Source organism: Schistocerca gregaria, chromosome 3 (assembly GCF_023897955.1).
Source record: "Schistocerca gregaria isolate iqSchGreg1 chromosome 3, iqSchGreg1.2, whole genome shotgun sequence".
In the NCBI taxonomy this organism is placed as follows: Eukaryota; Metazoa; Arthropoda; class Insecta; order Orthoptera; family Acrididae; genus Schistocerca; species Schistocerca gregaria.
The window spans coordinates 850999749-851025015 of record NC_064922.1 but is presented as its reverse complement, the minus strand read 5'-3'; the positions used below and the strand labels follow the sequence as shown (position 1 = coordinate 851025015).

General features: G+C 43.0%; 1 protein-coding gene across 1 annotated transcript in view; it reads left to right on the top strand.

Annotated features, from left to right (window-relative positions):
- LOC126354288 (uncharacterized) overlaps nucleotides 1-25267 on the top strand; it is a 162735-nt gene that overhangs the window by 52538 nt on the left and 84930 nt on the right. Inside the window, exon 2 of the mRNA XM_050003833.1 lies at nucleotides 21545-21746. Within this exon, the coding sequence (XP_049859790.1) occupies nucleotides 21545-21746 (202 nt within the window). The remainder of the gene's footprint in view (nucleotides 1-21544; nucleotides 21747-25267) is intronic.

Sequence of the window (25267 nt, the reverse complement as noted above, 5' to 3'; positions counted from 1 at the left end):
AAAAAACTCGCACTCTTAATTTGTTCTTGTGTAATCTAAATATAATTCTGTTTGGTTATGGTAGCCAGCTATGAAAACTTCAAATGAACTCTGAAATTAAAGCAGTGATATGGAATGATATTACTTTAATGCTGGCGTTTGAATTTCGACACTCGGGTCATTCCGGAAAAGGAAGGGACCCTGCTTGGTAATGCAATTGGGACAATGAACAACAAAGGTTCATGATAAGTTGCTGTACTTTTATGAGGCAAATGGAACAGTTTGAAAAGCTGAGGTCTGCCATACAGTTCTAAAACTTTACGTGCTTTCAGTCTTCCTTACTGGTTGATTGAAAGTTTGAAGTCGCCGATCAAGCCCGTGTTTTGTTGTCTACTTTGTATTCTGCTAGAATTTTGAAGAGAGTTTTCCGGTCGATAGAGTCATACGCCTTTTTGAAGTCGAGAAAGGTAATGATTAGGTTCTGCTTGTGTTGTAAAATCATTTTCAGGTTCCAAATTTGTTCCGCACAAGACCGCCCTTTACGGTCTGGTATTCTAGTCTGTTCAGTAAAGCTTTAGAGAGGATCTTGCATGTGACCGGTAGTAGGGATATTCCTCTGAAGTTGTTCGGGTCAGTCTTGTCACCTTTTTTGTGTAGTGGGTGTATCAGGGCAGTTTTCCAGTCGTCAGTAATTTTCATGGTCTTGCAGATGTCTTCCAAGATCCTGTAGATGTCTTTGGTGAGTTCTGGGTCTTGTAACTTCCATATTTCCGCGATGATGCCATCTTCTCCTGGTGCTCTACGATTCTTGAGTGACTTGATTATTTCTTTAACTTCTTCTAGAGTTGGAGGTTCACTATCTGGATTGTACGTGCTCGTTTCTGTCATCATTTCTTCCATTGGGGGGTCCGTGTTGAGCAGTTTTTCAAAGTACTTTGCCAAAATGTCACAATTGTTTTTGGTATTGGTTTCTAGGGTTCCATCCGGTCTTCTGAAGCACAAGTTGGGTGGTTGATATCCAGTCATATTTTCTCTGCACGTTCTGTAGAAGTTTCTTGTATTGTTCTTCATGAAGTCCGATTCGATCTTCGTCAGTCGCCATTTACCATACTGTCGTTTTTCACTGCGAATGATTTTGCTTGATTGCTTCTGTGTTTTCAAGAAATTCATCCAATTCTCTTGGGATTAATGGCTACTAAATTTTTTCCATGCACTGATACGTTGGTCAATAGCTTGGTCACATGTGTGGTTTCACCAACGGTGTTTCCTTGTGCGTGGTGCTTGTACTAGTTTCATGGCCTCTTGGATTCTTCGTAAAAGTTGTGTCCAGTCTGTCGTTTTCTCCATTTTAATTTTGTGTAATATTTGTGTCTGATTTAAAGTAACGTATTCTGGATCTGGTCTAACAATTTTGTTCTTCTGGAGCTCTTTCTTGGGCAAAAGACGAATCCTGATCTGTAGTAGGTGGTGGTCTGAGTCGAAGTAGCCTTTACGGGTGTCTATGTTCAAAATTTCTTTTTGTGAATCTTTCTGGACTATTACGTGGTCGATTTGTAGTTCTTGCTTTCCGCTGGGGAATTTCCATGTGGTAACTTTTCGTGTTGGTTTCTTGAATTTTGTTGACATAATGGAGAGGTCGTGGCTTTTGCAAAAGTCTATCAGATGTTTTCAGTTTTTGTTGGTGTCCTTGTGTGTTTTCCTGTGATATGTCTGTATATCTTTTCTTTTCCGAGTTTAGCGTTGAAGTCTCCCAGTATTATTTTGACCCTATATGCAGGAATTTTTCTGATAGTTTCTTCCATTGTGGTCCAGAAGTCATCAATTTCGTCCGGGTTTTAGCCGGCCGCGGTGGTCTCGCGGTTCTAGGCGCGCAGTCAGGAACCGTGCGACTGCTACGGTCGCAGGTTCGAATCCTGCCTCGGGCATGGATGTGTGTGATGTCCTTAGGTTAGTTAGGTTTAAGTAGTTCTAAGTTCTAGGGGACCGATGACCACAGCAGTTTAATCCCATAGTGCTCAGAGCCATTTTTTTTCGTCTGGTTTTTTCCTGTTGTAGTCATTAGTCGGTGCATGTGCGTTATTATTGTGTAGAATTTGTTGGCTGATTTCACTGTGATGGTGCTGATTCTTTCCTTTGGTGACGAAAAGTCGATTATGCTGTCCGTGATGGACCTGTGTACTGCAAATCCTGTGCCAAAAAGCCTTAGGTTTTTCAGCTGTCTCGATGGTTTTCCTTTGTATATTCTGAAATTCTCCGTGTTGAAATGGTCTTCGTCTGTGAATCGCGTTTCTTGCAGTGCACATATTCTCATTTGAAATTTTTCGAGAGTGTCTGTCAGTTGTTTCATCTTTCCTGTCTTCATCAGTGTGTTCACGTTGAGGGTGCCGATGCAGTGATTGCGTTTGGTCTTGAGGGAGTTTGAGAAGCTCCGATTCTTCTCATGATGTCCGCGAGCCCCCGGAATCCGATGCTCACGACGATCCCAGTCTCTTGACTAGGGCCCGGGGCAATGAGATTTTTCTCGTTGTACCATCATGATGTTTAGTAGTTGGATGTATGGCATACTGCCGACTACAACCTGACTTTCCAGATCAGGAGGTTGGTTGAGGCCGCCACTGACATGTGGAGCAGACGCCTTTTGTAGCCGCCCACTGTGGGAACAACGCTACTAGTAGTTTTGGTCCGCCCCGAGTATTTCACTTCCTCGGTACCACCTGTAGCTAGGAGGCATTCCCCTATTCGCCACCTGGGGAGGCGCTCGGTTGCGGGTCTACTAACCGCCCCGATATATATATATATATATATATATATATATATATATATATATATATATATATATATATATATATATAGCAATTACAATATATAAAGACACAGGAATTTCATATCTACAGGTAACAAAATAAGAAAAAAAATTTATAGTACAATAGATGGAAATAGGAGGATACGCATTTCCAGCGTTACACGTTGACTGTTTTTAAACGTGGAACTAATAATTCTCTTCTTCATCGCCCGCTAAAAACCGCCTGAAAAGTATTAGTACACCTGGAAAGGCGATGTCGATTTTGATCTGATACTAGGTGTACTGGTAATTGTTTCAACGTCGTCCGTCAACAGATAGCGCAGTGCCATGGCTACCGGAGCGCCATCTGTGTCTACCCTTTAATAAGGAAAGGTCATAGCCAAAGGCTCAGTGTGGTGGAAACGTGTGAAGGGAGCAGGGAAACGTGACACAGAGATGCACCTGTGCTTCTTACAGCCAACTGAGCGAGTTTGAAAGGGACCAGATTGTGGCCTTCTGAATAATGGGGTGGTCCTTTCTCAGAAAGGCCACGGAGGTTGGACGTGCTGCGTCAGTTATGCAACGAAGCTGGTTTCTGTGGTCACATGAACATTCTCACACACGCAGACGAGGTTCTGGACTTCCACATAGCACAGTCGCCCGCCAGGATCGTCGTGTTTCAGGGGTAGCTGTAGCAGATCGTACAGCTACGACAGCACAGGTCAGAAAGGTTGTGAGCCTACATGTACCAACACGATCTGTTGCGAACCCGTTGCTATCAGTGGTGACTACGGTCACGCACACCTCTAGCCTGTCTTCGACTCTTGCCACGACATCGACGTGCACGGTTCGACTCGTGACTTGAGAGAATCACTTGGAAGATGGAATGGTGCCCCGTGGTCTTCAGCTGTGAAAGCAGGTTCTGCCTGCATGTAATTGATGGTGGTTTGCACGTATGATATAGACCTGGTGAGCGCTGTCTCGTAGAGTGCATTCGTCCAAGACATACTGGTCCTGCATTACGATCAGCGATGCGGTAAGGTACAACTCTCGTTTACCTTTGGTGTTTCTGGAAAGGACGCTGGCATGTGGTCGGTACGTGCAGAATGTTGTCAGACCTGTTCTTTTGCTGTTCTTGCAACAGGCCGGAGACACGTTGTTCCAGCAGGATAATGCTCGCCCACAGAATGCCCGTGAAACTCAATGTCCTCTGCAGTACGTGCAGCATCTTCCCTGGCCATTAGAATCACTCAAATTGTCTCGAATCGAGCACTTGTGGGATGTGATGGGACGGAAGTGACTCTTGTGACTCAACAACCAACAACTCTTGAAAGGTTCCTGTAGCCACCTTTCATTAGTGCGATAGCCCACTATCACTAGCATTTCTCTTTCTTTTCCCTGTTTCTCTTTTCTCATAACTCTCATAGTGGTGTGAATGAATGAATGTGGTTGTGTGTCACGTTGCTAGACGGTGGCGTAGTCTGCTGCAGAAAGTCTGCGATAGTCATACAGACTCAGCAGCAGTTGTACAGAACAGCCAACTCCGGTAGTGGTCAGGTGAGAAATCTACCTGCGTTAGGTTCGTGGCGGAAATGGCATCTTTGGGTTTTCCAGGCCACACGGAGCGCGGAAGAGGCTAGAGAAGAAAAAAGGAGGCAGTCTGCTGCCGGAACGGGAAGCGTCCACAGCTGTCGAAGAAGGGTGAGTTAGACTGGCCGCGTGGCCCGTTGTTACTTGGCGAGAGGAGAGCCGTTAGCTTTTGGTCTCGCTTTTCAACTCTGAAAGATTACTTTGCCTTGTCGCAGCAAGGAATGCAAAACTTTGGCAGATTTTTCTTGTAGTAAATTTCTATAGCAGACTTGGATCCGCTGGAAGAACACCACAGAAAGGTGTCGATAAGAAGTGAGCACTCACTTCTGTATGGATGTCTGTTTACCTTCGCCTGTGCCTGTATAAGCTCTTATGTTTCTAAATATTAATAGCTTTTCCTTCTCGTAAATTTTCCTTGCTTTATGTATTTTTGTCCGTGGGGAGCCAACCACGTGGTTGAACATTAGAGTTTGTTGGGCTACCGTCATCACTAACTGTCCGATCTCATGTTTGTTTTAAAGAATATTAACCGTTCATGATTGTGTGATGTGATATTGTTGCAACTTGGCCATGATTCCTAGAAATTGCGTCTCCACAAACCACGTGGGCACACGGGTGTACTGCGAAACGTGTACCGTTTCACGAGTTATTGCGATCAGTTATCAGGCAACAGCAGTTGTATGAATGATTCACACCAATGATTTTAGGTGTAGATTATAACGGTGAATGTATCGATGCTTTTCTCTGGTGTTTTAGGAATTAATGTTATCAGGAATTGCGTACATGCCTCAAATCCATATATTAGGAACAAATAATTTTATCCACAATTTTCTTTTGTATTCCGAGGTTACGTTTTGCACCTAAGCCACTCACCTCGTAGCTTTCCCGTTAGCACGTCCAACGCGTTTCCTTACGCACAGGTCCAGTGATTAGTTTCCTCTTTTATTTTAAAACAAACGCTTTAGATTAAGCCTTATTTTCAAGTGTGTTGTTGGGAGCTGATCTTATGCACAGTGTTCATGCATTTCCTATTTTATTTTAAATGTTTGATTCTCGTGAACAGCGCACGGGCAATACTATTAATTACATTGCATCCCCTATGAGCGACATCACAATGTATGCACTGTCATGAGTTTTTGGTCTGTGATCAAATTAATTTATTTTCCGACTCGGCCAAACCTTTGATTAGTTGTATGGTTAGAATCGGTGGAGACCCTAATCTTCTCACGTTAATTTCACAAGCAATAAGCATTTCCATTCCCAATAATAACGTAATAACCCTTACATACAGGTTAGTTACACTCTTACAGAACTAAGGGAAGAGGTCGAGGAGGCATCGCGTAACGTATCCCGGGACAGTATTCGCCTTGTGTACGATCGTCTGGATCCCAGAGTCAATGCCGCCTGTGGAGTCTACACCATGTTCTAATATGCGTGGTTCAGAAAGGGTCAATACCTGGTACCTCAGAACCGCTTATGCTACTGATCTGTAAATGTAATCATTTCATGTACTCCATATACACCGCTACTAAAATGAATCTTGAGTAAATTGACTTTAATGTGGAGTCTGAACAACGTGCTGTTTCTGGTGGCTACCCACATCGTCGAGACATGAAGGCTAGATTAAACAGAGGACTGAAAAATCTGTGTCAGACAGAAATTTGACCCCGCACCCTGCGGTTTCTAGGCAAGCGCTTTATCGCTATTTTTCCTTCATTTTCTTCGTCATTGTTCTCGGCGTTTGGTGTGGGCGTACGTAACATGAAATTGGCTACTTCTACATTGCGTGTGTTGCTCCTTATCTGTTTTGATATTTCAATTTCAATTCGTTTTCTTTTAAAAATTTTATCAGTTTATTCTTTGGAAACTATAGCCATCACTCATGACTTTTGAAACCTTTAGCTGATATACTAAAGATTAGTTTACTCTAAAAGCACAAATAAATTTGGGTTGCTGAATATCATTTGTCTCCAGTGACCATAACAGCAGTGTACAAGCCAAAAATTTTAAAATCTTTTTTACTAGGTCCTATTGTCTAATGCTTGAGATTGCTTGTAGTCATGTGTCTCAAACAGCGAACATTAATTTGGTTTTGCAACAATATTCGCATTCATCTGCTTACTGTTTTGAAACTCCCGTTGTTGGGTTTTGGAATCATGTGGATTATCATGTGCTCGACCAGCAATGATCACACGATGACTCTGTCCTATTTAACGACTCTGTTTAAGCAACCAATCCAATTGCTTCGAAGCGTAGGATATTTTTCTCAAGTTTTACGCAGAACTTCATCTTTCTGGGAAGTAATTATGTCCCAATTTGCTGATGAATGTAACTCCATCGGCAGCTCTGTTTTCGAGATCTGATGTCCGTCCAAAATCACTAGAAAACACAGGCTAATATTTTTGAAGGCGTAATCTCCGATTTCAAAGCCAAGTGACAGCTCACAAATGGCATACAACTTGAAGCGCCAAAGAATCTAGTGTAGGCATGCGTATTCAGATACAGAAATATGTAAACAGGCAGAACACGGCGATGCGGCCTGCAGAGCCTATATAATACAAGTGTCTGACGCAGTTGTTACATCGGTTAATGTTGCCACAATGGCAGGTTATCAAGAATTAAGTGAGATCGAACGTAGTGTTAAAGACGGCGCACGGGTGATGGGGTACAGTATCTCCGAGGTAGCGATGAAGTGGACATTTTCCCATACGACCATTTCACTATTGTATAGTGAATATCAGGAATCCGGTAAAACATCAAATCTCTCACATCACTGCGGCCGGAAAAAGATCCAGCAACAATATGACCAAAGACGACTGAAGAGAATCTTTCAACGCGACAGAAGTGCAACCCTTCCGCAAATTGCTGCAAATTTCAGTGCTGTGCCATTAACAAATGTCAGAGTGCGAATCATTCAACGAAACGTCATCGATAAAGGCTTTCAGAGCCGAAGGCCTACTCATTTACCCTTGAGTGCACGATACAAAGCTTTAAGCCTAGCCGTCAACCCCGACATTGGACTGTTGATGACTGGAAACATGTTGCCTGGTCGAACGAGTCTCGCTTCAAGTTGTATCGAGCGGAAAGAGGTGTATGGGTATGTAGACAATGTCATGAATCGATGGACCCTGCATGTCAGAGGGGGACTGTTCAAGCTGGTGGAGGCTCTGTAATGGTGTGGGGCGTGTGCAGTTGAAGTGGTATGGGAACCCCTGATAGTCTAGATACGAGTCTGACAGGTGACACGTACGCAAGCATCCTGTGGGATCACGTACATCCGTTCATGTCGATTGCGCATTCCGACGGACTTGGGCACGACAATGCGACAGCGCACACGTCCAGAATTGCTGCAAAGTGGCTCCAGGAACGGTCTGAGTTCAAACACTTTCGCTGGCCACCAAACTCCCCTGAAATGAACATTATTGAGCATATCTGGGATGCCTTGCAACGTGCTGTTCAGATCAGGTCTCCACACCTCGTAATCTTACGGATTTATGGACAGCCCTGCAGGATTCATGGTTTCAGTTCCCTCCAGCACTTCTTCAGACATAAGTCGAGTCCATGCCATAGTGGTGCGGCACTTCTGCGTGCTCGCCTGAGTCCTACATGATATTAGACAGGTGTGCCAGTTTCTTATGCTCTTCAGTGGGCATTTGTATTACACAGGAATAAGGCGAACCTCTTTACAGTAGGAGTCTATTACTCTTGCACATCTCCTTTGCCAGTAGTATCCAATCTGTTTCCTTCTGAAGGACGTTGCACTTTTGAGTCATATTGCATTATCATAGGAGCCAGGCCTGAAGAATTGGCTAAAAATCAATTAAAATGTTTTTCAGCACTTTAGTTCGATCAGTTAGTTGAATTTACTAGACAACAGTTAGGTTTTAACCTGTAAAATACTTTTCGTCACATTTTAATTGTTCTGTTTACGTTAAAAAATCGTTAGGTCTGATTGGATTTCAGGACACCAAAGATATCTTTCTCGTGGTCAGAAGAAAGAAAAATAATGGAAACGTACAACATGGAAACCTGTGTCGCAATCATACGAATAGGTGACTGCGTTTACAAAAGCTCGCTTCCGCGGTAGGGTGCAGGAAATGAGTTGTTGGCATCAGCGGCCACCGGAAGTATTTCACTGACGCTTGCATTGTGTGTGGGTGTGTGATAGCGATCTTCTCAGCAGAGAGGAAGCTGGCGATTCGGCAGGATCAGCCAGCATGGGTAAATACAAAAGCAGGGCTCGGCAGTTCATAGCGCATTTCCCATCCACCTCCCGTCCTCGCATATGGTTACAACTTCTCAAGTTCAATACGCTCCGTAACAGTCTAGGATGCCAAATAGTGAGGAGTCCGCAGCTCGTGGTCTAGTGGCTAGCATTGCTGCCTCTGGATCACGGTGTCCCGGGTTCAATTCCCGATTGGGTTGGAGATTTTCTCTGCTTGGGTACTGGGTGTTTGTGTTATCCTCATCATTTGATCATCATCATCATCATCTTCATCATTCGTGACAGTGGCTAGATTAGACTGAGTAAAAATTGGAATGTGTAGAAATTGGGACTTTCTACGGGCGCTGATGATGCGCAGTTGGGCGCCCACAAACCAAACATAATAATCATCTAACAGTGTGGAAGTACTACAGATGTGTTTTGGAGAACTTTGATCTCTGGGCACGTAACTTCTGCGTCTGAGGTGCTGCAATTTCTCTAAATAACATCGTGGCTGTTCACTTTCTTGAAAAGGCGACCTCGCACGAAGTCTCCACGACCGCGAGGTAGAACACTTGGTTTTCTGCAAGGCCGAAACCCGTCAAAATTGTAATGAACAAATGCATTTTCGATTCATATTTCATTTAAAATGAAGTCTCTTCAAGGAAGTCAACAATTCGAACTGTGTTATCCAGAAGCATAGATCGTAATTCCCAACACAATGGCGAACCGATTTTTATCAGGCATAAGTGACACAGTGTGTACTACGCAAGCTTTCGCTGGCGGTATTTACAACGTCCGTGTGATACTATTTTTATGGTCATTAGGTTATGGTCTGACTGATGCTTCTACGTGTAACGTTTCATCTGCAGCTACAGCAGACATTTGCAGGGGCTGTACGGACGTAGTTAGTAATTTTGGAACGTGAACGTGGTTAGGAGGCCGGAACTATATAACTGTTTATTCGGCTGTGTTGTGACGTCATCCGATCACTGCCTGATATCGTTGAGTCGCGATGACTCAAACTAGTACTGCGAGAAAGAGATCGCACTGTTTGGGTGATCTAGCAGTAAGGCCCACCTCAAGTTGTTTGATTTCAGTTCTTTTCTCCTGTTAAAGTGTTAAAGTTGATTCTGATTTTGAATGTCTATTGCCTACCACAGCATAATAAAAATTGGAATTTGATGCAACTATAGTATCGAAGAATGGAGTTTCGTGTTCCCTGGACATATTGTACAATCTACTACTGCTTATTTATCCGTGCTGGACTGCCGACAATATTGTCCTCGTGTTTTTTTAAGGATGCTTATTTTAGTAGTTTCTATGTACACTAGAGCGCATGTGAAATCGATTTTGTATAGTCCTGCCGTGGCAAAAGGTGCGCGTAGGTTGTTTCAGTATTCAAATATTCGCCCTGCTAATGCGATCTGTGACCATTTTTACGAATGGGTGGAAACACTTTAAGAAAACTTTCCCTATGTTTTTTTTTTTTTTTTTTTTTTTTTTTGCTGGTAGTGGTACGTATACCTGAGGAGCTCATGGAGTAAATAGCATGCGGCACCATCAGATGAGGAGACAAAACGTTATGACCATTCACCATCGCGACAGCGAATACCGTTTGGTGGTTATGGAACCACGTGGCACTGTAGAGGAAGTATACGAGCGAACGAAGGACTGAAAAGAAAACATTCTACAGACGATAATGGACGCATAAGCCTCATATAGGGCTGACTGATACGGCCGTGGGCATGAGAACGAAGATCCCGGAAACGGAAAAACCTGGTCGACTGTTCGCGTTCTTCTGTCGCCAGAATCTTATGGTAAATATGTACTGTATGAAATATACACCGAAGCGCAAAAGAGACTAGCATGGGAATGCGTATTCAAATACAGAGATGTGTAAACAGGCGGAATACGGCGCTGCCGTCAGCAACAACTATACGAGTGTCTGGCGCTATAGTTAGAATGGTTACTGCTGCTACAAAGACAGTTTATCAAGACTTAAGTGAGTTTGAACGTGGTGTTATAAAAGGCGCATGAGAGATGGGACACAGCATCTCCGAGGTAGCGATGAAGTGGGGATATCCCGTACGACATTTCACGAGGGTACAGTGAATAACAGGAAGCCGATAAAACATCAAACTTCCGACATCGCTGCGGCAGGAAATAGATCCTGCAAGAACGGAATCGAGTGTCAGTGTGCGAAACACTCAACGAAACATCATCGATGTGGGCTTTCGGAGCCGAAGGCCCGCTCTGGTACCCTTGATGACTGCACGACACAAAGCTTTACGTCTCACCTGGGCCCTTCAACACCGACATTGGACTGTTGATGACCGGAAACATGTTGCCTGGTCGGACGAATCTCGTTTCAAATTGTATCGAGCGGATGGACGTGTATGAGCACGGAGACAAGTTCGAATCCATGGAACCTGTGTGTCAGCAGGGGACTATTCAGGCTGTTGGAGGCTCTGTAATGATGTGGGGCGTGTGCAGCTGGACTGATATGGTACCTCTGATACGTCTAGATACGACTCTGACAGGTGACACGTACGTAAGCATCCTGTCTGATCACCTGCATCCATTCATGTCCATTGTGCATTCCGACGGACTTGGGCAATTCCAGCACGACAATGAGACACCCCACACTTCCAGAATTGCTACATAGTGGCTCCAGGAACACTCTTCTGAGTTTAAACACTTCCGCTGGCTACCAGACTCCCCAGACATGAACATTATTGAGCATATCTGGGATGCCTTGCAACGCACTGTTCAGAAGAGTTGTCCATCCCGTCGCACTCTTACGGATTTATGGACAGCCCTGCAGGATTCATGGTGTCAGTTCCCTCCACCACTACTTCAGACATTATTCAAGTCCATAGCACGTCGTGTTGCAACAATTCTGTGTGCTCGCGGGGGCCCTACACGATATTAGGCAGGTGTACCAGTTTCTTTTGCTCTTCAGTGTAGGATGGGGAAAGAAAGAGCACAGGGCATTGTTGTAATGCAATGGCGAAAGTTGAAAATTTGTGCCGGACCATAGTGAGGTGATTCTTTGGGATGTGTAACAAGTCAGAAAACAAGCATACACAATAAATACTTACAAAATAAGAAGAAATATGTTAATATACTTACTTTGTGAATCGGTCAAAAATTTGTGCCGGACCATAGTGAGGTGATTCTTTGGGATGTGTAACAAGTCAGAAAACAAGCATACACAATAAATACTTACAAAATAAGAAGAAATATGTTAATATACTTACTTTGTGAATCGGTCAAAAAATGTTAGGCATATTTAATTTAAAAGTATATAAAACTCATCACCAGTAGACTTAGATGTGTATGACAGTTCTTAGGCTACAGTAGCCATGCATCAACGAATCAAATTGAAGTAAAAAAATTTAAATAAAAATATTTTACAGCACATTCACAATGATCGCTTTACTGCACAGAATTCCCACAGCAGTCACATTGTACGCAATATTCACATTATGCGTTGTTATTAACATTCAGACATCAGTCGGTACTACAAAGAAATTGAGCGAATGGAGTAGGAGGAGTTGGCCACCAATAAATCCTTTAGACTTTTCTCAAAGCGAACTTTATTGTTAGTTGCATTAACTGCTACGGCCATCCGGACAGTCAGTGATAATTCAAAAGTTGCCAGTAGTGTCTGAATGTAGTAGGAAAAAATAGGATTAAATGATTTGTTTGAAAAAGTAAGAAAAAACGATAAAACTGTCATTCTATAAAAGTTTACCAGCTAGTTGTAACATAACTTCCATCAATGAATTTAATAGAATTATATAAAAATTCTAAAAGACGAAAAACACAGGGCGTGTTGATGGAATTCCAAACAAATTCTTAAACAATTGTTCCAACTTAATCAGTAATGATATATGCAGTGCATCACAGACAGTTTAAAACATGCAGTTGTTAAACCTCTTCATAAGGAAGGTAGCAAACAGAGTTATAGCTCAATTTCCTTACTGACATCTTTTTTCCAAAATGTTCGAAAAAGTAACGTATTCAAGCATAGTCTCGTACTTAAATGAAAACAATGTACTTAGCACACTATAGTTTGGATTCGAGAAGGGTTGCTCTACTGAAAATCATATTTATACATTCACTCATCAAGTAAAACAAGTCTCAAGAAATAAAATATCACCAGTTGGAATTTGTTGTTATCTACGTAGATGTAGATGTAGATGCAGAACCTACTACGGACTTGACGAATCCATGTATGCAGAACCGCTGCTGTATTTTGTTTCAGTAGAGGAGCGACACGGTATTTAACAGGTGGTCATAATGTTGTCGCGCGTCCGTGTACCTCACACGCTACGGCGGTTCGACCCGAGACCATCGCGTCCGCCCCGATTCCGGAAGCAGCTTTGCGTAAGGCGTGCGTCTATCCGTGCATGTTTCTGGTATGAGATACCGGCACGTGTAGTGCTTACAAAAAGATGTGTAGGTGGTTGCTCATGAAATTTTCGGAGAAAAGCGTGTTGCAAGCAGTAAAGTAATCACAATAAATACGTTGAATTTCAAAATATCTAGCTTGCAAGCAAAACAGACCAGTTTACATCCACATCTACGTAGATACTCCGTAAGCCACCGTACGGCGGTAGCATGTACCACTACTTGTCATCTTCTTTTCCGTTCCACTCGGAAATAGAGAGACGGAAAAACGACTATCCCTCTGTCTCAGCACTACGCCGCACCCCCATGATGGGGGGGGGGGGGGGGGGGAGAAGAGAAGTTTGTGGCACAACTCGACTAGAAGGAGGGATCGCTTGATAGGACACGTTTTGAGGCATTAGGGGATCACCAGTTTACTATTTGAGGGAAGAGTGGAGGATAAAAATCGTAGAGGGAGACCAAGAGATGAATACGCTAAACAGATTCAGAAGGAGGTAGGTTGCAATAGGTACTGGAGATGAAGAAGCTTGCACAGGATAGAGTAGCATGGAGAGCTGCATCAAACCAGTCTCTGGACTGAAGACAACAACAACAACAACAACAACAACAACGAGCACTAATTTCTCGTACCCTTACGCGCAATGTATGTTACTGGCAGTAGAATTGTTCGGCAGTCAGCTTAAAATATCGGTTTTCAGCATTTTCTCAATAGCGTTCCTTGAAAAGAACGTCGCCTTTCTTCCAGGGATTTCCATTTGTGTTCCCGAAGCATCTCCGCTACATTTACGTGTTATTATGACCTACTGGTAACAAATCTAGCAGCCCACCTCTGAATTGCTTCGATGTCTTCCTTCTATCTGATCTGGTACGGATCCCAAACACTCGAGCAGTATTCAACAACAGGTTGCACCGCCGTCCTATATACGGTCTCTTCTACAGGTGAAGCACCTTTTCCCCAAATTGAACCATTTAACCGAAGTCTACCATTCGCTTTCCCTAGCACACTTCTCACATGCTCATTCCACCTCATATCGCTTTGCAGCGTCACGCCCAGATACACTGCTGGAAATTGAAATAAGAACACCGTGAATTCATTGTCCCAGGAAGGGGAAACTTTATTGACACATTCCTGGGGTCAGATACATCACATGATCACACTGACAGAACCACAGGCACATAGACATAGGCAACAGAGCATGCACAATGTCGGCACTAGTACAGTATATATCCACCTTTCGCAGCAATGCAGGCTGCTATTCTCCTATGGAGACGATCGTAGAGATGCTGGATGTAGTCCTGTGGAACGGCTTGCCATGCCATTTCCACCTGGCGCCTCAGTTGGACCAGCGTTCGTGCTGGACGTGCAGACCGCGTGAGACGACGCTTCATCCAGTCCCAAACATGCTCAATGGGGGACAGATCCGGAGATCTTGCTGGCCAGGGTAGTTGACTTACACCTTCTAGAGCACGTTGGGTGGCACGGGATACATTTGGACGTGCATTGTCCTGTTGGAACAGCAAGTTCCCTTGCCGGTCTAGGAATGGTAGAACGATGGGTTCGATGACGGTTTGGATGTACCGTGCACTATTCAGTGTCCCCTCGACGATCACCAGAGGTGTACGGCCAGTGTAGGAGATCGCTCCCCACACCATGATGCCGAGTGTTGGCCCTGTGTGCCTCGGTCGTATGCAGTCCTGATTGTGGCGCTCACCTGGACGGTGCCAAACACGCATACGACCATCATTGGCACCAAGGCAGAAGCGACTCTCATCGCTGAAGACGACACGTCTCCATTCGTCCCTCCATTCACGCCTGTCGCGACACCACTGGAGGCGGGCTGCACGATGTTGGGGCGTGAGCGGAAGAGGCCTAACGGTGTGCGGGACCGTAGCCCAGCTTCATGGAGACGGTTGCGAATGGTCCTCGCCGATACCCCAGGAGCAACAGTGTCCCTAATTTGCTGGGAAGTGGCGGTGCGGTCCCCTACGGCACTGCGTAGGATCCTACGGTCTTGGCGTGCATCTGTGCGTCGCTGCGGTCCGGTCCCAGGTAGGCGGGCACGTGCACCTTCCGCCGACCACTGACGACAACATCGATTTACTGTGGAGACCTCACGCCCCACGTGTTGAGCAATTCGGCGGTACGTCCACCCGGCCTCCCACATGCCCACTATACGCCCTCGCTCAAAGTCCGTCAACTGCACATACGGTTCACGTCCACGCTGTCGCGGCATGCTACCAGTGTTAAAGACTGCGATGGAGCTCCGTATGCCACGGCAAACTGGCTGACACTGACGGCGGCGGTGCACAAATGCTGCGCAGCTAGCGCCATTCGACGGCCAACACCGCGGTTCCTGGTGTGTCCGCTGTGCCGTGCGTGTGATCATTGCTTGTACAGCCCTCTCGCAGTGTCCGGAGCAAGTATGGTGGGTCTGACACACCGGTGTCAATGTGTTCTTTTTTCCATTTCCAGGAGTGTATTTTAACGACGTGGCTATGTCAAGCAAGACACTAGTAATATTGCATCCAGACATTAGTGGTTTCATCTTTCTACTTATTCGCGTTAACGTACATTTTTCTACATTTAGGACTAGTTGCCATTCGTCACACAAATTGTAAATTTTGTCGAGTCGTCTTCTATCTACCTACAGTCACGCAACTTCGAAACCTTACCGTACATCACGGCATCATCAGTAGATAGCCGCAGATCGCTGCCCACTCTGTCCGCCAAATCATTTATGTACTTAGAGAACAACAATGGTCACGTTTCACTTCCCTGGGGCACTTCTGACGATTCGCTTGTCTCTGATGAACACTCGTCGACGAGGCTAACATACTGGGTTCTATTCTTTAAGAAGCCCTCGAGCCACTCACATATCTGTGAACTTATTCCGTATGCTCGTACTTTTGTCAACATCCTGCAATGGGGCAGTGTGTCAAATGCTTTTCAGAAATCTAGAAATATGGAATCCGCCTGTTGCCCTTCATCCGTAGTCCTCAGTATATAATGTGAGAAAAGGGGAAGCTGAGTTTCGCTGATCCATAAATAAAATGAAAAAGCGCATACTACCAAATGAAGGTGTTAATATACGGTGTGTTCAAAAAGTCTCTCCACAGTGCCGTATGATCGTTAGCCGCGCGTGTCGTATGATTGTTCGCCTGACTGGGTTACTTCCTTTTAAAAGTGGACTCTCCCTACATTCCACTGTTTAGTTTATCTGAGCCAGCGTCACTAGTATCGTTGGTGTGTGTCGTTACGTGTTGACGTGAACGTTTGAGTTTAGTTCCTTTGTTAGTTTGTTTCGTTTTTGTCACTGTTAAAATGCCAACCATCGAAGAACGTGTGTTTTTAGTGGATCAAGTGTTCAAAGTTGGCGGTAAATACACAGTTTCATTTCATCAAACATTTAATTCAGTTTTTCCGGAGACAACTTCCACATCGCGATACTGTGCGATATTTGATTAACAAATTTCGTCCTAGCGTTTTGTCTGGCGATAAACTACTCGATATTTCCGATAAAATGCCCATGAGTCCGAACAAGTCAGTAAGAAAACACGCCCAGGAAATCGCTAGTGTCGGAACGGCCCACACAGCTGGAAGGAAAAAATCAGAACTTTTCCCATACAAAGTGGATCTCGTGCAAGAACTGAAAAACACTGACCATGGCAAGAGACTGCATTATTGTCAATGGTTCAAACATTTCGTTCAACACAATGGAAGGGATAGTCTTAATGAAACGTTTTTCACTGATGAGGCTTGGTGTTATTTATCCGGGTACATGAACTCGCAAAATTCTCCTACGTGGAATACTGCAAATTCATTGTGTATTCATGAGGAACGATAGGAGTTTGGATTGCAATTTCTAGAAGTCGGATTGTGGGTCCCATATTTTTCAGCGGAAAAATAAACGCACAACGATACTGCAGTGATATTCTGTATCCATTCATAGGAGAACTTGTGTTAAGTGAAATACTGAACGGTTATTTTCAACAAGGTGGTGCAACCGCGCATACAGCTCGCGTTTCAATGTCACTGCTTGCTGATGTTTTTGGTGATCGCATAATTTCACAGGGACTTTCGCCTCCACGATCGCCTAACTTAACGCCACCTGACTTTTTCTTCCGGGCTGCAGCGAAACCAACTGTCTATAAAAATCGGCCCAAATTCATCGATGAATTGGAAACTGCAATATCCACTTTCACTGCTTCCGTTACAGAAGAAATGTTTCAGCTTGTTTTTGGAAACATGATTAGACGAATTGAATTGTGTATTCAACAACAGGCGGGACACTTTCAACACTTAATGTGAAGATTTGTAAGTAAAAATGAATATTCAATAAATTAATAACTTGTATTTCACTGAGCTTCATTTGGGTATATTCACTGCGGCATACGGCACGAGCGGCTAACGATCATATGGCACTTCGGAGAGACTTTTGAACACCCCGTAGTAGTCAAATCAATGTTACACTATCCTAGATTCAAGAACATACGCTTTCGAGGTGCTTTAGCACGCTGCAACTCAATCAAAACCATCAAGAATTAGCATGCAGCTGTTGAAAGGACAGTCTGTGAGATGGGAAAGAATTTGACACATTGCAGGAAAACAGGGGAGCCGAATTAGATTTGCTGCATGAGCAATTCAAAATGGCGGAAGCGAATAATAATTTGCAAACTGGAAAGGAAACGAGCCTAGCATCACACTACAGTTATTACCTTTAAGGTGCCGGCTGTAGCGTGGAGTGATCTGGTGGTAAACAGTGATCTTAATCGGTTCTTCTGGCTGAAAGTAAGGAAAAATGTGACAGTAATACCCTCAATTACTGATTCCTATTTTTCTTTTCATACATACACTGATGATAGTGCCGTACACCACTTTGGGTAGCCAAAGTGGGAGGATTTTCTGCCCTGAAAACAAGTAAAACAACTTCTTTAACATAACGCAATGGAAATAAGCAGCACTGTATGGTCTTATGGAGACAAACACAATGTTTATCCGTACGTCATATATTTCTTAATCTATTGCGTGATGCGTCTGAAAATGACGTGGGGTGCGGGGCTTGCAGTTAAATATTACATTCGAATCTTTATCGTTATTAACAGTTATCTTTACACGAAGGTAACTTGAATTGCATAACAAGCACTGTTCCTAAATGCTATGGTCCCTTGCGAAACGAAGACTTGACAATAACATAGCAGGCAAAGTGATAGTATGGGGGATGCCTCCATGGTAACAAAAGAAAGAGTTTCATAAACTTGTGCGTGATCTAAAATGCTTCAACAGGGACTGGCGTTGCAGAGGGTACAGAAGAAGAGAGAAAATTGCTCTTACTTGTTCACAGAGATTCGTACGGCTGACAATTTACGATTTTGTTAACTATGTAAACTGGAAAAGCGTGGAATTAGGAGCACTATATTAGAATGTTTTAAGTCCTACCTAACCAACCAAATACAGAGAGTGGTTATATAATTGGAATGAGGAACTTCAAAATGGAAAACCATTTTACAAGGAGTACCCCAAGGTTCTGTCTTAGGTCCCATTCTGTTTCTGATTCACATAAATGATCTACCACTTAATATTTAGTGTCACTCAGTTTTATTTGCAGAAGACACATCTGTAATCATTGAAAGTAACAGTACTGATCAAATTCCCCCAACTTTATTAAGTACTTCAGAAAAATTAGATACATAGTTTAATTGAAAAGGGTTAAAATCAAACATGGAAAATAATCAGTTAACGCAGTTTAAAACAAAGCAAGCAAAATTAAGTGATATTCAAATCATTCACGCTAACCAGGATTTGCAGGAAGCTATGTGAGATTCCTGGGAATGCAATTGGATAAAAATCTATCATGGGGCTCACATATAGAGTACCTCGCAAATAAATTAATAGACTAACATTTGCAATGAGTATATTGTAGAGTGCTACCAGTATGAACATAAGAAAAGCAGTATATCACATCTACTTCGAGTCAGTAATAAAGCATGGAATTTTATTTTGGGGTAACTCAAACCATGTGTGTCGAACATTAAAACTTCAGAAGATTATCATTAGAAATATACACAACGTAGGGCGGATAAAATAATGTCGGTCACTCCTAAAACATGTAAGTTCATTAAGCGTTCCCTCACTATACATCTACGAGCTGATTCCCTTTGTACACAGTAACACTGATTCATTTGTAGCAAATGATTTTCAACCTGGTTACGAAACCAGGAATCAAAATAATTTCATCCTGCCCACCCACAGTTTAAAACTTCATGCTCAAACGGCACAGTACATGAGCATGAAAATTTATTACATAATGAAAACAAGAGAACTGCTCAGCGTAAATTTCGAAACACTGCAAAAAAGTTATATAAGAAACTGGTGCAGGAATGTTACTATTCAGTAGAAGAATTCATGAGTGACAGCCTGAAAATCTGAGCATAAGAGGACTAGTACTCAGCACTTTTAATTTTTAAAAGTTATAACTTTCTAAGAAAAACTATTAATTGATTAATTAATTAATTACTCAGTTCAGTATATTATATTAACGATATTACAAGAAAAATTGTTGCAGTTTTTGCGATTTGACGAGTCTTCTTTACATTAAGCCAATAACTTGAATTTGTTTGTTATAAGACAATAAACTTCTATTTTATTCTGTTTGCCAGGGACACGAGCAGAGCGGGAGATAAACGGATTTTAGTTGCAGGTATCGTACAACTTAACACAGGGCAGTGTAAAGAATTTAGGTTATGCAGCTGCACAGTGTGCGTTAGTTGGTTGATTTTGGGGAGGGGACCAAACAGCAAGCTCATCGGTCTCATCGGATTATGGAAGGATGGGGAAGGAAATCGGCAGTGCTCTTTCAAAGGAACCATCCTGGCATTTGCCTGAAGTGATTTAGGAAAATCATGGAAAACCTAAATTAGGATTGGCGGGCGCGGGTTTGAACCGCCGTCCTCCCGAACGTGAGTCCACTGTGCTGACAACTACGCCACCTCGCTCAGTGCACAGCGCGTCTCCACCAGTCAGCGCGTCCACACTGAAGCTCTCCCTGTCTTCAACTGACTCCCGTTCGCTCCTGAACACCTCCGAGAGGGCGCACTGTTTTGTCGCACATTCCGGCCAAGTACAAGCATAGCTTCCAGGTGCAACTCAATGGCCCAATCGCCTGGTGTCAAAAGCGCGCCATACAGATGCCTTATTCGCCCGTTTAAACTCAGACATTTTCGCGAAAGATTTCGAAGCTTCTGCTGCGGACTTCCAGCAACCAGTGGAAACATTCGCCCTCGAATTCGGTGGGAATGTTCGTTCCACCTACGCGCTCCAAGTCAGGTATGTCAAGACAGAGAAAGCTGGGGTCCTCTCCTCGTTCTTCGATTTGGCTCTGAGCATTATGGGACTTAACATCGGAGGTCATCAGTCCCCTAAAACTTAGAACTACTTAAATTTAGCTAAGCTAAGGACAGCACATACATCCATGCCTGAGGCAGGATTCGAACCTGCGACCGTACCGGTTGCGCGGTTGCAGAATGAAGTGCCTAGAACCGATCGGCCACAGTTCTTCGATTTCCCCACCTGCTATTGTCCTCTATATTCCAATGGTTCAGTCGACCGTTCATAATCTCGAAGAGAGCAGAAAATTTGCCTTAGTCCACAGCCAAACTAACAGATTGGATTTCATACAAAACAAGGAGTGTTCATAAAATAGAGGTTGATGAACATAAAATGAGACTTAGGCTTAAATAAAACACATATCCCACAGATTACTTCCTATAGACATCGATCTGAGTAAAATATGATAAAGGTGACATACCATACTTTGTTGATAGGATACACTTTAATGAAAGATGTACTCAAATATACAGAAATCTCTCAACCTGAAAGATTGTCATCGAGATGTTAAACTGTATCCATTAAAAGTAATCATTACATCATCAGTACTTGCTATCCAGAGCTACAAAAGTATTACGTGTCTGAGCTGGATAGCAACATGGTCAACTTATGAGGGGCTGTCAAAGGCGGGATATGCTCTTTGTCAATAATGCGAGGGAGAACTATCAATAGTGCTGTTTTTACACTCCGTAGACAAAAAGTTGGGGGATGTTAGATGCTAGTTACTGCTGTATTTAATGATTAATAAATATGATAATAGATGTATCTGAATGATCCTTTTCCCTTATTCTACAGCATATATCACTTGACTAACATCGATGTTAAAATCATTGGACTTTTGTGGTCGATTATTACCGCCCTTCGATGATGAAACCAGAATCATTATCGATTATTAGACCTGTTGTTGTTGCAAGAGGTGGCAGTTCTGTGCACTACATTTCGCGCCAAATCACCTACAGCTTTAATCGTGTACTATTCCTGCGATATTTTATACAGGAAGTAAGAGAAACTTCATTATTCTCTATCCCTCGAGCAGCTGTAATTTTAATGGTGAGCAGAGTACATGCGACACAGAGCGACCTAGACTGAGAACTGCTAGTAAAGTGCTGAAGTGACTCCCTGAGCGTTTGTGTTTTTGAATTTCAATTCGTTGAAGCCTCAAATCACGTTGTCCCCTTGTTGACAGGTGCAGGCGGTGAAGGCCGCTCCTGGATCCTCTGTGCGGGTAGACTGTGCCAGTGGCAGCACCGCCTCTAGCGGAGTCGGCTGGAACCCGCTCGGCATGCTGTCCAACCTGCTGCTGGGCTACAGCGACGAAGACGACGACGACGACGATGATGACGATGACGATGACGATGACGTAGTCGGCTCCAGCGGCGAACGTGCTGGTGAGCATCCCGTATGGAACTCAGTAGACCTGAATTGTTGTCTTGACTCGTTGTGATGTCTGGAAGATCTGTCGTGTCGCTCCAAATTCCATACATTTAATACAGAATTACTCCTTAGCGGTTTTAAATAAATAGACAAGGTAGCGAACAGCATACATAAGTAAAGAAATTGACTAGATAAATATTGTATCTTTAATGATGCTGGCAAAACCAGCTACTTGTGCTTAAAACCAAATAAATGCTTATAGTACATTCGCAACTGAGATGCGTGATAATTTAGAGAGATCCACTTTAGTTGTACCGATATGTATTCAAATCACGATCGTTTCGAGATTTTAAAATCCCATCTTCAGGTGTGTGAAATTATATTATTTCGTAATACGTAACATGTGGTCGGGCCAGGGACGTCCTCCTCTAGCACTTACTTTTACTCAGTAGCAGTAGAAGACACCAGTAATATTATTCGAATTTTGGAAAGATCAGTATTATCGCAGCTGTTTTACTGAAAAATTCCATATAATTTTGTTCACAATATGTCATATTTCAAGTCAAAATTTATGAAAAGGAGTTTCTTTATTTTCGTTGTTACAATCGATATGTTATAGCTCTGAATGTGCTGTTAAAATTGTTTTTTAGGAACATTTGAAATTACGAAATGTTTGGCACACTTAAAATTTCTATTATTAATTATGCGACCTACTACTGTTTCTTATGTTTATTTCTGGATTCATTCATAAAATAAGAATCGAAACTAGTAGAAATTTGTCAAGAAAAACTGTAAACCCTTTGGAATATTGTTATTACCGCGGAGTGAGGTAGTAGACAGTGTGAGATAATAAAATATGAGAAAATAAATTATTGTAAAAACAAAAATTTTGCAACGACATGATTCGAAATTGTTTAGATCAATTGAACCACGAGAACCTAAAATGTGAGAATTTCAGCTTTAAGAATCAGACCCCCTGAAATGAGAACTGGAGCCAACAGTGCGAGAAAAGATTTTTTTATTTTATTTATTTAGACATCAAGTTCGTAGGACCAAATTGAGAAGCAAATCTTCAAAGTCATGGAACGTGTCAGTACATGAAATTACAACATAAAAGTAATAACAGATAAAAATAAAATGTTCATGAGCTCGAAAACTTTCGTTCCATAAGTTTAAGTAAACGCAATCAGCAACACAACAAGAATCAGCCTAATTTTTCAAGGAACTCCTCGACAAAATAGGAGGAGTGACTCATAAGGCAACTCTTCAGTTTAGATTTGGAAGCGCGTTGATTACAGCTTAGATTTTTGAATTCGGATGGTAGCTTATTGAAAACGGAAGCAGCAGTATACTGCACACCTTGAAACGTCCCCTTAGAAAAATTATACACGACTGTGCTTAAACTGACACAGAATATTTTTAGCGCAACGCAATCTGACTTCCAAGAATCCCTACGAAAGAATGGCCCTGACTAACATTAACCTATACCTTTCACAAATCACTTACCTCACAAAAATCTTAGTTACTCGAACTACTGCAATACAGCGAACGCCACAACTGCCAGCTAACTAAAAGATTCAAACTACGGAAGTCACTAACTACTGATAGGCACAGATAGCAAATGAAAGATTTTAATAGAGAACAAACAATGTATTTACCTTTATAGTCATTATATATATATATATATATATATATATATATATATATATATATATATATATATATATCAGTTCATGACACCAATTCTTACAAATTTCAAAACTCCGCCATCTCTCTCCCCACGTCCACCACCGCTGGTGGCTCACCTCCAACTGCGCAACGCTAAGCGCTGTTAGCATCCAGCTGCCGCTGCCCAACTCTACAATGGCAGACAACAATGCAAACCAGCCAAAGACTGCACACGGCACAGCCAGTGATTTTCATACAGAGCGATACGTGGCGGCGGCGTTACCAATAAAAAAACCTAAACAGCCTACTTACAAACTTTCTGCACAAGAGTTGAGGACGTCCGATCCAAATGCAGGTTAGATTTCTGCCGAGTATTAACTGATTGAAAGCTGCTTATTCTTGGGAATAAGATAATATTATTAACAAGAAATGACAGTAAGGAATATATGCATTGAGAGGCCAATGTCAAAATACCTAGTCCCGTGAACAGGAGTCGACAAGAGGTTCGTGAACTTGCAACACATATTGCCCGAACCGCCCATTTCTGAGCCAAAAATATCCGTTTAGAACGGGAAGTTACCCCAAAATATAATACCACACGACATAAGCGAATGAAAATAAGCAAAGCACACTGATTTTCGTCTCGAACGATCACTCACTTCAGATACCGTTCGAATTGTAAAAATGACAGCATTAAGTCTTTGAACAAGATTCTGAACGTGGGCTTTCCATGACAGTTTACTATCTATCTGAACACTTAGAAATTTTAGCTGTTCGGTTTCACTGATCATATGCTCATTCTGTGCAATTAAAACCCCCAGGTTTTGTTGAAGTGTGTGTTAGGAACTGGAAAAAGGAGTCGCACGTGTTCAGGTCTGGAGAATATGTCGGCTAATCGAGGCCCATGCCAGTGGCCTCGGGGAACCCCAGAGCCAGAATGCGGCCTCATAGTGCTCCTCCAGAAAATCGAATACTCTCCTGCTTCGATGGGGTTGAGCTCCGTCTTGCATGAACCACATATTGTCAAAATCAGTATCACTTTGGTTAATAGGAATGCCACCGAGGAATGTCGCACCGATTATTTCGATACTGGACACTGCACGCGACATTGTCACCCGTTGAGGGTGAAGAGACCTCTCGATCGCGAAATGCGGATCCTCAGTCCCCCGAATGCGCCAATTTTGCTTATTGACGAACCCATCTAAATGAAAGCGAGCTTCGTCGCTAAACCAAACCATACTAATCCCCATCGTGCCCTGAGGCCAATCGTGCAGTCTCAGCGTCCTAACGCAAACCCTCCAGAAGTTATGACGATTTTACTTCTTATAGTTCAATAATTGTCACCCTGAATATTTCCCACCAGCACCGACCAAAGACAAAAAACCACTGACTAGCAAAATATATTGTTCGTCCTATCCATCACCCTTAAATGCTTTGTGACTCAGAAAGTAGAATGAAGCTTTAGCTGTATGAAGTTCCTTTTTATTGGACTCACGACCTGTTTCGTGGCGTTACAACCATATCTTCAGGTGATTATCTACATGAATACACATACCATTATATTTACCCTTAATGGGCAAAGTGAGTTATGACATCGTAATATGGTGACTAATTTCGATTGCCTCAATAGAGTTAACTAGCACATTAATTTTAGAACTCTCTCCCTCCCCCCCCCCCCCCCCCCCTTACTCTCCGCTCCCCACCGAGCGAGGTGGCGCAGTGGTTAGCACACTGGACTCGCATTCGGGAGGACGACGGTTCAATCCCGTCTCCGGCCATCCTGATTTAGGTTTTCCATGATTTCCCTAAATCGCTTCAGGCAAATGCCGGGATGGTACCTTTGAAAGGGCACGGCCGACTTCCTTCC